The sequence below is a fragment of the Athene noctua genome, chromosome 2 (genome assembly GCF_965140245.1).
Source record: "Athene noctua chromosome 2, bAthNoc1.hap1.1, whole genome shotgun sequence".
NCBI classification, from domain to species: Eukaryota; Metazoa; Chordata; class Aves; order Strigiformes; family Strigidae; genus Athene; species Athene noctua.
In genome coordinates this window covers 124,773,535-124,788,619 of record NC_134038.1, presented here as the reverse complement: position 1 = coordinate 124,788,619, position 15,085 = coordinate 124,773,535, and the positions used below count along the sequence as shown (strand labels likewise).

Here is a 15,085-nt window from a genome sequence, read left to right as displayed (position 1 = left end):
AACAGTCCCAAGTTCAGTGCGTCCATGAAACTCTGCTACAGTACTTATCCTTTTTGATGGAATAATAGGACACACTTGGAAGGCCTTCTAAAAGTTTGTGAAATTTAGTTCTGACAAATCCATATAATGCACCTCTCTAGTGCATGCTTACTCTTTCTATCTCTTTCTCAAGTTGTTTTGTTTTTTTTTTTTCCTTATAACTCAGTTTATGAAAATCATCATTGGAATGTAATCAGATACTCAGATTGTACTTAGAAAACAGTCAAAACCGTTGTATCTTTAATTTAGTCAGTATTTAAACTTCTAATTCTCTAGGTGCAAAATCTCCAGGTGAACAAGACTAGTGGAAAACTGCAGTCTTGTTTTGACAGTTTACTTTGAGTTTTTTCTCTTGTCATGTATAAATTATCAGCCAAATGTTCTTGCCATCCATCAGTCAGACTTTTTTAGTATCTCGGCTATTGGAAATGGTACTGGTGGTTCCCAGGAGAGCCAATGTCTCTCCATAGATAACCCAGATAACTACAGAATTATGCAACTGTCATTCTGTTACAGCACACTGCAATGCATTTCTAAGATCTTTGCTGGAATAAGTTATCAAGACATTAAGTAGGAGCCAAACTATGCAGTGAAATACCACATTTCTACTTTTTTGTATTTAAGTCTTTAATCTTCATAGCTCTTATTTATTTGGTTTTAAGCACTCAAATCTATGGGTAACAGACTATTAGTACTTATAAATCATGCCAAGTGATGCTGTTGCCCATGCTGTGGATGCTCTCATGTTTAGTAAATAAAACTTTTTTTCTTTCTGTCTTTTCTTCTTGAACTCTTTTAAATAATATTGGAACCTTCTCATTTCCAAAGTCAACAGTATTTGCTTCAGTAGGGTCTGTTCAGTACCATGTCATCCACAGCCCATTATGGAAATCAACAGCAGTTTCTTGCTTCTGATTAATATCTTACGTAATCATAATCAAAGATAAATGCTGAGGAAGAATAATGTGTTGACTTGTACTGGATGCTGTCTGCATAAGCATCTTTTGAAGACACGGCTTCTAGATGAACCCTTGGATCTGGATGGTGACTAGTTCCATCTCCCTCTTAATTCTGTCGTGTCTCTTTTCTTCCATATCAGAATCATTACTGGCTATAGTGGGTTCTGTAATAATGACATTTACAGGAAATGCTGGATGGGCACCCCAAAGTAATCTACATAGTCAAACCACTGAGCAAAACTACACTAGTTTTTATTCCAAGTTCATATTTGAACTTGAATCTCCACGTGGAAGCCGTATAGCTCAGTGCCAGTCCCTTAGAAAATATTAGATTCTCTAATACTAAATTAAAGAACTTTAATGCTTCCATTTGATAACTTTTACTCAGTTTTCTGCTGACAGCTGTATTACTTCAAGCTGTAAAGATTAGAGAGAAAAAAATGCCTGTGTCAACAGAACAGATTTTTAAAATACTCCATATTCCATCAAATAAGGTAATTTCTGTGCTTTCCCTAATTTTCAAATAGCTGGTTAACTTCTAGCATGAATACCTTTGGTTGAGTCAGCCACATTAAGACAAAGATCTGTTGCATCAGGACACTCATGCTTTAAGAACTTACACATTGGTAATGAATTTTTCTTAGGATCTGTCTCTAACATGCTTATCAGATTATTAGTAATATTAGAAAGAATAGTGGAGGGCTGCATTTTGATACTGGCGCAGCATAATTGCAGGGGTTTGCTTTGAAATGTGTTGAGTCAGATTCTCCACTGTGAAAAATAAATTAATTTCACATGCTTATGATGCCTTGGGCACTGGTATTCATTCTTATGTTACTAATTATCTGGTGAAGCTACAGGTAACAAAAAACCAAGATAAATTATGTTGAAAAACATTCACAAATATTTTCCATGTCTTAGACTGCTTTGGACTGCTGCTTGTGTAGCATTTTGTGCTGTCACTCTATTAATGTCTGTCTTTGTGTTTTTGTATTTTGGAATGTATATACTTATTTTATTGTTATTGTGAAACACCTTGGGATACGTTGACTACTGAAGCAACAAACAGTGACTGTATTCTGTGATCTTGACTGATGTATTTGTACTACGTAGGCATCTGAAAAATAAATCTGGCATACCTTTTTCTCTATCACCCACATATTCCTGGGTTTGGATTTCAAACATTTTTTCCCCAAGACAAAAATAAACCAAACCCTCCCTTACAAACAAAACCTCTTTCTGATATGACTCATTCTTCGTGCTATATATTGAATAGCCGTCTATTAAAGAAAAAAATCCAGTTTAATTTTTTTGTATTTTATTTTGATAACAATATAAAAATGTTTGCAATCTTTTGAAGTAGGCAATCTTTTTAGCTTTGTATTTTAAAACACTTTTTATAAATTGTGCATGATACATCAGTAAGTATTTTGATGATTATCATACTAACAGAACCCATTCTTGGGTGGTGACAGGAACTTCCCAAAGCGGAAGGTTTGCTATCCCAAGCTCTGTTTATGAAAATTTTCTAGAAATACTAATTGGATCAGTCATTATTTTGATTTCATTTGCAAGTGAATTGAGGATGCAAATGTGGAAGTCAGACTATGAGTGCTCCCATGAGAATTTGCAGTGGTGTCACAATGTTTTGCCAAGCAGTGGGCAGATCTGAACATAGAGATGCATTAGGCTTTTCCCATCTCTTTTTGCTGTAGTTTTCTCTTTCATAATTTGCCTATATAAAGTTTTGGTGGGAAACAATGTCACAGCTCTAGAGTCAATCATTTCAAATCATTAACTGTTGGAAATAACCTTTTCAGTTTAACAATGAGGAACTATGGAGTGGGACAGGTGAATGTCTCCAGAATAATGGGTTTATAGCTGTTCAGAGCAAATATGAAAAGAGTAGGAAAATCAAAAGTCAAAGAAAAGCTTTTTCAAAAGAAATCCATGAACCTATTATGTCCTTATCTTGTACTACCAGTTCTTAGGAAAAGTTAACGAATCCATGGTTCCTGTGTTGGTGACATCACTGGAAATTCAGAGTTCCTAATATTGTAAGTAATGTGTAACACTTTCTTTAGGTGCTGTAATGCTGAAAGCTTTTTCTGTTTTGCAGACAGAGCACATTCCTCCCTATGATGTAGTGCCTTCTATGCGACCAGTAGTTTTAGTGGGGCCTTCTCTGAAGGGATATGAAGTAAGTGATTGTTGTGAATGATTTTATTTTGCAAAAAATATTATGCTTTGTTTGTATTTGAATACTCAAAGGTAGTTAAGCTGAATAACATAGTTTATATCATAGACAAAAATCTAGACAGGTGTTACTTCTTCTAGACAGCTACTTGTTTGTATTTTATTTCATACAGAATTCAGATTAAGAATAAATTACATTCCAATCTCATTGCTCAAATATAAGATCTACTGTCAACTTTATAACATACTATTATTAGCATCAAGTATTATGAATTTCCTATATGATTATTAATTTGTTGTTTGTTTGCTTCCAGGTAACAGATATGATGCAAAAAGCATTATTTGATTTTTTAAAACATAGATTTGAAGGGCGGTAAGTACTTTGCAATGCAAATCTACTTGAGTTCATTTCCTCTTTAGGTACTTCCAGGTTTTTAAGCAATAATGGCATTCTTTTTGTAGCAAATTAGGAACGGCAGCTAATTCCATGATCAGTGGACTATAGTGTGATTGGAAGTTTCCTCAGCAGAGCACGCTGAAGCTGTGGTGGGGTGGGAAGTGTTCAAGGGTATATATTTGTTGAGAGTGGAAAAAAGGATGTATTATTCTTGTTGACTGTGACATTCACACTCCAAATTGCTAAATATATATCTACAGATTTAATAAATATATACTCTTAAAAAGTTATTTTAAGTATTTTTCAAGTGATACCTTGTCAGTGTTTCCTGAGTTCAGTACAAGCTGAGGAGGGCCACCATTCTTCCTCAGCTCTAGTTCCTTACAGTGACATCTAACTTGGAAAAAGTGATATAAGTTTCATACCCTGTAATGTATATGGTTGTCAAACTCTTGATCCCTTGGTTTGACAGTAGTGCTAGACTCTATAATGGGAAGTCTCAAAAGGACTGCTGAGGAGGGGGACAGTCCCACCCACCTTGCTGAAATATGGTCACCCTTGGTAACAAACAAGCTGCACTTTGCTGAGTTTTGATCTGAGTGCTGTTACAGCCTGTCCCCCGCAGCTCACTAGGCAAGGTCCAATCTGATTTGTATTTGAGCCTCCAGGCACTACTATAGTACAAATGTCAAACTAAAAGCATGTTCTGTAATTCAGACGTCATGGACTCATGGACCAGAGACATCAGGTGCACTCTCCACATGTGGTTATATTACTACTGGATCAAGACCGAAATTAATATGTGCTAGTGAGTTGACATTTTAGCTGGGGAGAAATTGAGAAAAAGGAAAGGTATTGTTGTAGTATCTGTAACTTCAATGAATGTTCTGTTTTGTTTGGAAGTGGGCAGAACAGTAACACTATTCTATCTGTCCTAGTGCTGTCAAACTTTAAGGAGGGACCTTGAGGCTTTCAGTCAATAGCTTCACCTCTTTAAAATACCAGACATTGTGGTTTAAGCTGTTGAATTTTCTCAGTCAGAATGATGATGTTGATACCTAATCCCTCTTTATATTAGTTACGGTTATCAAATCTTAGATATGTAGCTTCAGCATTGGAAGTTAACAAAAGTGTGAGTGTTGCAAGCTGAAAAAAGTTATTGAGTCTTTATATCTTAAAGTATTTTAGAGCATATCTGATTTTCAGTTGTAGATCCAATGTAGCAGGGTGAAACCACAAATACTGTCAATGCAATTGATGCCTATGGTGCCAGATTGAAGCATTCCAAACTTCAGTAGCAATCTGAATTGGTACTCAAGGTCCTCAACAGAATTGTACAAGAGATTCTTAGATTCATGCTGCTGCTTTCACTGCCGCTCTGCTGTCAAGCCGTGCCCACTCTCATTGCAATTGTTTTAGTGCATGAACATACATACCCTGTTTTGAAAGCAGTCTTGTTCTTCCTGGCATTACATATCTCAAAAAGACCTTAAAAGATCTTAAAATGGAAAATAGTATTTTAGACTGATAAATCTAGCTTTATTCAATATACCATGTTTGCATTTGAAAAAGGGAAAAATTATTTTCTATTGCATGTAGGAGACTGGCAGCAGAGAAAAACACCAAACCAAAACCCAAAAAGCTGTAAAAGTTTGTAATGTTCATCAACTAGCAAATAAAGATAACTAATGAGTACACCAAATTGCATATTGGATTTCATTTAAGACTAGTGGCATTATCTGCGAGGAGCTGTGCCAGAAGTCACAATCTTTTTTTGTGTTTTTAGCTTAAGTTAAATCATGTCTAAATTTCAAAAATTATGTTGTTAATCAGTATTGTGCAAATAGTTCTGTTTTTCCAAGTTAACTTCTGGCTTTGTTGCATTTTGTAGGGTTTTAGATAAATATATACACATGTTGAGCTCACTGGGAAATGACCTATTTGGTTACGTTTCAGATGAACAGCATCTGACTGTGCTTGCCAGAGAGAAGCCTTCCCTGTCCTTAGCAAATCCATTTCCTCATTTTAAATTACAAGTAAAGTCATACAAGGAAGAACAAGGGAATATCATCAGTCTGATTTGACTCAGCACTGGAAAAATGTGACCCCTTAACCTGATTAGACCAGAGAGTTTGAAAGGGAATTTATCCAAAGGGTGCATTTTGACCCTGTAAAGCAAAACAAATTTTCCTAGGAGGAAGAGTATGCAGAAGGTTATGTAGCAGGTCAGTGCAAACAACTGGAAGTAACCACTTCTTTCTTGGCTCATATTTTCTCATAAACACAAATCTGAGCCTGCCAAATACTCAGCCCAGAGTTTTTATTTGCATGCTTCTCTGTGTTGCAGTCCCCATTTTTACGTGGCCAGCATATTGCTGGATCTTTCTGGAAAATTATAGTTATCTCTTGCAGTCTGTTAAAAAATGTTAAAAAACATGCTAGTAAACTGAACAATGAAAATAAGAGTTATATGGATGTACTGCTTTCCCTGCTAAACCTTACCTTTACGTGTTAACTCAGCATATCCCTATATGCCTTATACGTATGGTTAAAGTAAGCCAGGCTGTCATTCAATACCTTTCAACGAATTAGTCAAAATTAGGGAATGGAGAAACCAGCCTATTCGTAGTGGGATACGGGCACAGGGATATGACACAGGGAATACTGGTACAAAGTCTAACCACATCAGGTCTGGACCCCCCAGGGGAGGCATTGGAGTGAGCTGCCCAGGGAGATGGTGGAGTCCCCATCCCTGGAGGTGATTAAGAGTAGGGTCGATTTAGTGCTTAAGGATATGCCGTAGGTGGAAATTGTCAGTGCTAGGTGAACAGTTGGACTAGATGATCTTCAAGGTCCTTTCTAACCTAGATGGTTCTGTGATTCTGTGAAGTCCCATCTTCTCCAGCAGTCTGACCTGCTCTTGCCCCCCTGCTCCCCAGACACTGTAGCTTTTGCAGTCAGTGGGCATACTACATTTCAGCACCATGCAGTGAGGGGTATGTGTTATCAGCAGTTCTTGTAACAGTATTACTAGCTAAAGTTTCTTCTCTGTTCACATTGTGTAAAGCATATTGTGCTGCTGAGAACTTGTTTTTCTGTAGTCTTAGCCATCTTTTAGTGTTAAATGAGTCTCTTTTTCCCCCCACATCCCTGCAAGATAAATAACATTCTGTTCTATTTTACTGTATTTTATTTTTGCAGTATATCAATTACACGAGTCACAGCAGACATCTCGCTTGCCAAACGCTCAGTATTAAACAACCCCAGTAAGCATGCGATAATAGAGCGATCTAACACAAGATCAAGCTTAGGTAAGTACCTGTAATGATTCTATCTACAAATTTGCTGTGAAATATACTACTCTCTATTCATATCTGTAAGCTAAAAATAGCCTTCTCTCTGCTATTCAGAAGTCCTGGCACTAGAAATTATTTTAAAATCACTACCAGGTAAACTTCATATAGGGCTGATTTTGGTTTATCTTGCTTACGTTCAGTTTTCATGTTTTGCTCTTTTCCTCGGTGAGGAGAAGTTACCATCCATAAGGTAAATAAAATCTCAATAGCTATTATTCTGGTTAAATAGAAATGACAGCTTCAGAATACCTGAAATTATATGGATATTATTGATATTACGCATTATCTTTGATAAGATTACTAGTAATGATAGCTACTGATATTAGACTTGAAAAAAATTATTGAAGTACACGTCTTCTGAATTTTGTATGAGTTTAAACTACAAGAAATAGTTAGTCTCATAGAAGAGTTAGTACAAAAAATGAAGGATGGAAAAGGGGAGGTGTTTTTAAAAAACTGTATAGCTAGGATTGTAGCGTACATATCTGTCATCTTACGGGGTCTTATTATACTGAAGCTTGTCCAGTTGCATAATTAATTAAACGTTTATTAAGCAGAAAGAAAAATAAACTTAGCTGGGAAGTTTTAACTAAATGTCACCATCTACAGTACCAATGGCTACACTGGATCTCGTCATCCCAAAATGCCCTTAGAGTAAACAGGAAAAGGTGGTCACTCATGTGGACTGACCTCAGCCTTTCTTCTAGCACAAGGTGTACTATATCCAAGATTTTGCTGCTGCTGCAGGCTCATTCCTTGTGTAGAGGCACCTGGAGGTAGCTGAAATGAATCCCACCATGAGTCTATGTACTCATGTTAGGGCACTCAGCTGAGATATGGGACAGCCAAGTTCCAGTCCCTCCTCAGATACAAAAAGGAGGAACATGAACTCGAATGTCCAAGATTGCAAGTGAATGTTCCAGTCAGGTTTCTGTCTTAAAAGGCTGCAGATTTCTCTTAGTAGGCTTTGAGAGAGCTTGGTTTCCCCCGAAAACAGGATTGTATCTTGAAATCTTGGAAATTTTGTAGAACAGCAAAGGAGTCTCATTCATCCTACTAAATGGATTCCTTATCAATTTTGTAACAGAATTTCTTAAGTACACCTATACTTTTGACTGAATACTTAACATTTGCCTAGTATAGCTGTCCTTCTTAGAATGTGCTTCTCTGCTTTAAAGAGTTTGACTTCCCTTTCTTGAAAATTTGCCTTTTAAAACCCTTGCTTTCAGCTGTGTGAAGGCTGTGAATCTTTACTCGCAAGTAGTCTGATAGCTTCCAAGTATGTCTTATTTTAAGTGTTTTCAAACATCAGAATGCAATGTACTGTAAAAACATAATTAATATCTTTACACACAAGAATATCCCTCTATGTGAATTTCAGTCTTGTCACCAAAGTCTGTTTAATAATCTAATGAAAAGATAAAAGTGTCACTTATTTTGAATAGAACTGAAAATTGGTAATAAGGGTGTAGGTCACCCAATTGTGCAACAAAACCATGGTGATTAATTTTCCAACCTGAACATCAAAGCATGTGCAATTTTGTGCAATACTGCACAAATATATGCAGCAGTAAAAAGCATATAATCTACTCCTCATGCAAAATTATTTTCATATATGTAAATCAACTATCACAAAGATTTATACAGGAAAAAAAAATCTATCAAAAATAAATGCAGCCCAATCATGTACACCTTTATCTCATGGAGAATCTTACCCTTAAGAACATCAACATCTTTTCTTTAGGCCAAGGTATTTTTTTGATAGAGGGATTTAAAATAGAAGTTCTGACAGAACCTCAGTTGGAGACACCCAAAAGATCCAGTGATTATGTATAAATGTAAATATGTGGATAGATAAATATGTCTCTCTAGTTTTTGTAACAGGCCTATTATTATTACCTAAGATTTCCTGCTACATACGAGGTTTTCAGTTGCTTACAAAATGTTCTAACTGATTTATAAAATAATTTTTAATTATCTTGGGAAATATTAGTTAGAGCAACTAAGTCATTTTAACAATGAAGTTAGGGTAAAAAATAATCTTACCTATGTTAATATATCATGAATATACTAAAAATAAAAATATTATCAAAACCTTTTATTTCAGAAGCTGTAATAATCCCATACTTCTAATAATGTAGCAGAGTTTTGAAGTTTGGAGGTGAATTGAACAATATTTCAGTTACATATTTCTGGGCATTTGTTATGAAAATCTCTGAGAAAACTTAACCAAATTATTAGAGGCTGCCATTAACACATGCTAAGATTTGCATGTAAAATGGTTAAAGACTCGGCTCTCCCTAGGCAAGTCTAGCAATGAAGCTGAGCAGAACCTGCCCCCAGCAGATTGGATCAGGTCAGCCAAGCAGAACTAAAGCAGGAAGGTGTTCATCTCTCAGCTTTCAATCCCTACTTTGCTGTGCAGCATGGAGTGTGGAGTATAAAGTTGTTTACTTTAAAGATGTTCAACTGGAGGAGCAGGTGGCTGGGCTGGGCTAAGCCTGTTCCCTTGCTTGCCTGCAGTGTATCTCAAGGCAGAAAGAGTCAGAATCAGAAAATATCATTGTATCCTGCTGGTAGGTGGGCTCTTCTAGCAGTGGTTCACAAGGAAGATGACAACATACAACTGCTGTGAGTACTTAGTTGGCTCAAGTAGCAGAGGTTAGTGGCAATATCTCACCATATTGTGGAATTTTTCTTTCTCAGTTTGTGTGATGAATTTGCTGTAAGTCAACAAAATATGCTATTCAAAGAGTATTATTATATTTACAAACTCAAGTTGTGCAAAATAAAGTTTAGGAAGTAATAGTAAGAAGGTTAACTGTGTGACTTTTCAGTATATTTAGGTTGCATATGCTGTGATTCAGTCTTCGGTTATGTGTTTGCAGACTACATTTACACCAGTCCTCTGCCTTATTTTTTTTAAAAAATGTACAAACTAACGTGGGGAATTGGAATTGCTCAGTGAATTGCTGTTTTGCTTGCTATGAAACTTGTACACTATATGAGGCAAGAAACTTCAGGGAGGCAAATGAAGTTCTCTAAAAGAACAATAGGGCATTTTCAATTTAATTTCGGGGGGAGCAGGACAGAAAGAGTGATTTGACCAAAACTTTTTACGGCACTAAATCAATTGGTTGTAACAGGAGAGATTTATTGGATCCGAGATTGAATTCCTGATCATAAAGAGGAAACCATCACCCATCTTCTTCCCTCCAAAGCACTCATACCCCAGTAATTAAAACACACATTTGTGATGTAGGGCACGCAGAGTCAAGCTTCTGCTGTATCTGGTTTAGAACAGGGATTTGAATTTCAGTCTTAAGCATACTAAGCACTTGTCTATCTCTGTTGGTTCAGCAGATGTTGATTTCTGTGTTGAAAAATGGGATAGCCCCAGTGGAGAGGGGGGGTCTGCTGCCTACAACCCAGTAGCTTGTAAGCTACAGCACTGCAGCATGATGTGCCATGGGCCTCTCTCCTGAATCCCAGCAGCCTGCACACCTCACCCAGGGCCAACAAGTAGCCCCTTGACACCCCTGAGGGCTCAGTGCCAGAGGTGGCACCCTGTAAAGCTCACCAAGGTAGTTCAGAGCATGCTGTGCCTGCAGCATGGTGACTGCCCTTGCCTGGAGCCAGAGACAGTGCCAGTGGAGAGTGGAAGCACAGAGGGAAGGGGCATACCCTCGCTCCCTTTCCTGCCAGGCCCCTCCACGCTGCCTCCCGCACTGCCGGTGGCAGTCCTGACTCGCTCAGACAGATGTGAGGTGCAGTGCTGGGGGGTGCAAAGGGAGACTCTTATTTTTGCTGGATTAACTGAAGATCCCAATGCAATAAAGGCTTTTGCTGCCTCTGATATAGAATTCCTGTACAGTATTGGACTAGTTATTTGAAGCCTTTATAATGAAGGCTATTTTTTTTACAGTGTTTTCTGCATGCCTCAAGCATGATTTGTAGAAGTACTAAGTATTGTGGCTGAAACTGAGATTCAGGCTTTGAACCTCTCAAACAATACTGTATGTCATCAAAATCAGCATGTTGCATGGTAATGCACTGATTTGGAAACTGCAGATGGAAACCAGGCAGTACTTTATGGACTACTGGAGCTAGTGTTGTGTACCTTGTGAAATACCAGCCTTATGGCTCCTCATTCCCCTGAAGTCCTCTTATTTTGGGCTCTCCTCTTTGCAGACATTTAACTGGGGATCTATTCTTTTCATTCCCAGCCCAGTTGAAAGAATTTTTCCCTTCTCTCAGATCAGTACTGAGATCATGTACTGACAGTACAGAGCAGCATCAGGAATGGCCTGAGTCTTAGTACTGACTGACTTCTGAAAGAAGCTTCATTTATATTTTGGAAGAAAGAATCCCCAGAAATCAGGATTTTTTGTAGGATGGCTTCTGTTTTTCTAATTTGAATGTAATTTTTACTATGGTAATTACTCTGAAGAATCAAACACAGCATTTATGAAATTGACACCACCACCACCCCCACCACCCCAATTAGTAATAACTTGTGATTATTCTTTGTGATCGATTTTCTGTCTGGAAAATACAAGTAATTTCAGCTTCTCACCTAACTGGGCTGTTTCGAAGTGAAAAATCATTTTATTGTATCGATAAAATACTACCACAGTAAGTTCCATAAAATAGCCCACAAATAAGTTATTTATCTGTTTTCAGAGAAAGATTAGAACAATGTGCTCTAAATGAAACGTGAAACATATTTGGCAATGAAGAGAAAGTAAATGGTTGAATAGCTGCCGATCAGTTGACAGTGTATGGCGTTGAGTACTGATTGAGACAGCAGCCTTACAGAAAGAACTTTATTGTATGTTCCTGAGCATGTTGTCTTATAATACAGATCACAAAAGGTTTAATTTAAGAGAGCTATCTTGGAATTTCCTACTTTATTAGTACTAGCTTTGCAGCCAAATAGTATTGTCTTCTAATGCAAGGTTCAGTCACAGATAAATCATAGAGTTGGGACTCAGGTTATGTTAATTCTTTTCTAGTGTCTGCTGCAGGTCTGCTGAGGAGTTTGGGAAGTGAATTCTTTCTATACCTACATTTTCCCTTGTAGAAAATAAGAATAATAGCACCTTTTCTCCAAACCACTGCAAAAATAAGAATTTCAGCAAACACTGATTTTTTTTTTTGTGGTCCAGACTATCTACAATGACTTAGTTTTGGTCCAGGTATTTTAATATGGTACTTATTGCAATAAAATTTGATCTTGTTAATGAAAAACAGGGTTTGTTTTAGTTTGTTTTGTTTTGCTCTGAATGAGTCTCCTGGCTGCACCACTGTGGGACACGAGGGAGATGAGTTGCTCTCTGTCTCTCTCCTCCTTGAACAGTCAGTGGTGCATTGACTGAGACCCATGTGGCTACTTCTACATCCCGTACCATTTAAAAATGGCTTTTTATTACAGCAAATATAACACTCCAGAACTGCTTTATGTTAACCCAGATCCCTCCCCCCCTTCCAGGTTTAATGGGAAGCTATTCCTTTACTCACTCACCTTTGTGTAGTGGTACCTCACGCAGCTAGGCAGTCAAACTACTGATTTACCCCTCAGTTATGTTCACGTTCCTGAGCAGCAGTTGTAACTGCAGCAGAAAAGGCTAATTGTTATACTTTTGAAAATATATTGTTGGGTTTTATGTAAGTATCATTTTAGTAAGTGTTCTGTCAATGGGTTAATGTAGTGCAAAGATAATGTGCTTGATGTATTAATACCAAATAGTTTTTCTGGTAAATAAATGAACCTCTTTTTGAGAACTCTTACCTTATCACCCCGTATAGGTTTGCAGTATTACGCATATTGTTAATAATTGTGCGTAGTACAGTGAATAGTGGAGTGAGCACCATTATTTGGAACTGATATAATAGATAATCCAGAATTAATTTCAAGGAGGCATAGACAAACAACGTGATCATCAAGAGTAGGAATTGCCACGAGGACTGGATTTACAGGATTATAGGGAGGTCTCAGTGGGCTTAATGCTACACACACCTGTCAACTGAACGTTTGCTTCTGTAAAAGGAATCAGTTAAAAATAGACTTGGGATTTGACTAATTGGAAACCAATGCTGAATAGTCTAGTGTAAAATTAATGAATGCAAGGATTTTATAAAAATAGTGTCTGTGTCGTAAAGATTTAGGAGGACAGTACAGTTTTATTTTTCTTCTATATGAAAGCTTGTTTTGTATATAGAGAAATGTTTGCTTGTCAGTACTGTGATATGCTTAATATGTGAAATGCTAGAGCTAAATTTAAGGAAAGGGCAATTGATTAATTTCTTTAAAAGCCTAGAAGAAATACGTAATTTTGAAAAGATTTTTCTCTCCAAGAAGGTTCAGTACATGGTTAAATCTCATTCACCTGAAAATCAGTCCCAGGTGGCTTAGTTAAATTTCTGTATGTATGTCTGCCATTCTCAGAAACTGCTGAACCAGCTTTAGTGCTTTTGCTGCATTTCTTCGTCAAAAGGACACAAACCTTTTTCTTCTTGTTTCTGTGTATGTTACGCTTGTTATAACCTTACCTCATGCTATATGCTTTGTACAAGAACCTGATTGTCTTGGCTTTTCCCATTCTTTGCTTCATTAATGCTCTCCCTTTCCAGATGTTTTGGGTATGTATACAAGCTTGCAAATTACTTTTCCTGCTGTTTTGTGTTCAGTGCTTTATTGTACCGCACAGAACCACCGTGTGTTTCTCATAACTAGCTCACTGATAGACAAAAGCCAATCCTGTGCTGTGTTGCTAAGTATTTCTTCTAGAAAATCTTTCTGGTTTTCCTTATTTGTTTTCAAGTCATTCTAAAGATAAAGTTGAGATTGTCAAGTAAACACTAAAAATTAGGTTTTCCACTGTAAATTTCTAAGGCATGTGCACCTAATCTACATATTCTAACACAGACGTGTGAACGCTGATGTAAAATACATCGTCATGTGTATGGTAAATCAATTGCAGTCCATTGTCTGGGAATCTGTTTATTTGCTTTCTGTGTGCATATGCAATAACCTGTCAGACATTACATGCACCCAATTTACATGTGCAACTGAGTGCCTGCCTTTGCAAGGTTGTCTCTAGGAAATGTATGGAGCTCCCAATCACATCATTAGGTTGATATCCCAGAGTTTTGTCTTCTGAAAATGAAGCATAAATGCTTGAACAAATAGCAGTGGATTATCACTGCAAATTTTAACCTTGTATTTTTAATTTCTTGATATCTGTGTGAAAAGCAAGTTGAATGCTTGAAACTATGGTAACAATTTATTTTATATATATGTATACACATTATGTACGATAATGTTATTATGTATTCTCCATGTTGGTAATTTAATGACAGTTGTTGTAATTGGTAATTGAATGACAATTGTTGTATACAATAAGTTTCAAGTAAATGATTCCCCGACTATAATTTTAAAATAAACTTAAAAGAATGCTAGCTAAGCCTTATAAAAATTCTTCCCTACTTACAGAGGCTGTGAAAGAATGTAAAATTGGGATTTAATCAAGAGTGTGTTTCCATTCCGTTTCAAAGTCTCAAGTTGAAAGAGAAGAAAAAAGGTGTTCAACGAGTTATAGAAAATTCTCATTGTCCCTTTATAATTTTATCTTCAAGGTATCTGGGACAAGCTTCCAGAACTCTCACTTGCAGGCATTAAATCCTCAGATATGGTAAAGTAATCTCCTAAACCTGAAGCTGTCTTGAACCAGAATGCTGTAATATAGCAGCCAAGAGCTTTTGGGTTATGAGGATGTGGTTACGTTTCTTTTTGCACACAGATGGGGAAAGAGTAGCATGAAGATCCTGAACCTGTTACCATTTATCAGCCTCACTTGTCTTAAAATGTTATTTTATCCTGCTGGGCCAACCTTGGTTTTGTTAAGATCTAAGGTCAGAACCTCTCTAATATATTCTCCAGGTGGTTCTGTGTTAGAAGTTTGATACTAACTTTCCAGTATTCTAACTTACAAATAATTTTTTTATATAGTATTGGCAAAGTATTTTAATGACATTTCCTGAGTGTTTCCAAAGGATATATGGAGGGAGGAGTAATTCTTAATTTCTCTAAATTAGAGATAGCTCTGAGCAACATGTCACTCTAGTTTCCCATGGTA

General features: G+C 36.9%; 1 protein-coding gene across 11 annotated transcripts in view; it reads left to right on the top strand.

Moving 5' to 3' along the window:
* The window catches only part of CACNB2 (calcium voltage-gated channel auxiliary subunit beta 2), a 263,484-nt gene that overhangs the window by 233,154 nt on the left and 15,245 nt on the right, over positions 1–15,085 (top strand). For all 11 annotated transcript variants that reach the window (XM_074900176.1, XM_074900177.1, XM_074900181.1 and 8 more), the window contains 3 exons: positions 3,118–3,198; positions 3,509–3,567; positions 6,793–6,902. In XM_074900176.1, the coding sequence (XP_074756277.1) occupies positions 3,118–3,198; positions 3,509–3,567; positions 6,793–6,902 (250 nt within the window). The remainder of the gene's footprint in view (positions 1–3,117; positions 3,199–3,508; positions 3,568–6,792; positions 6,903–15,085) is intronic.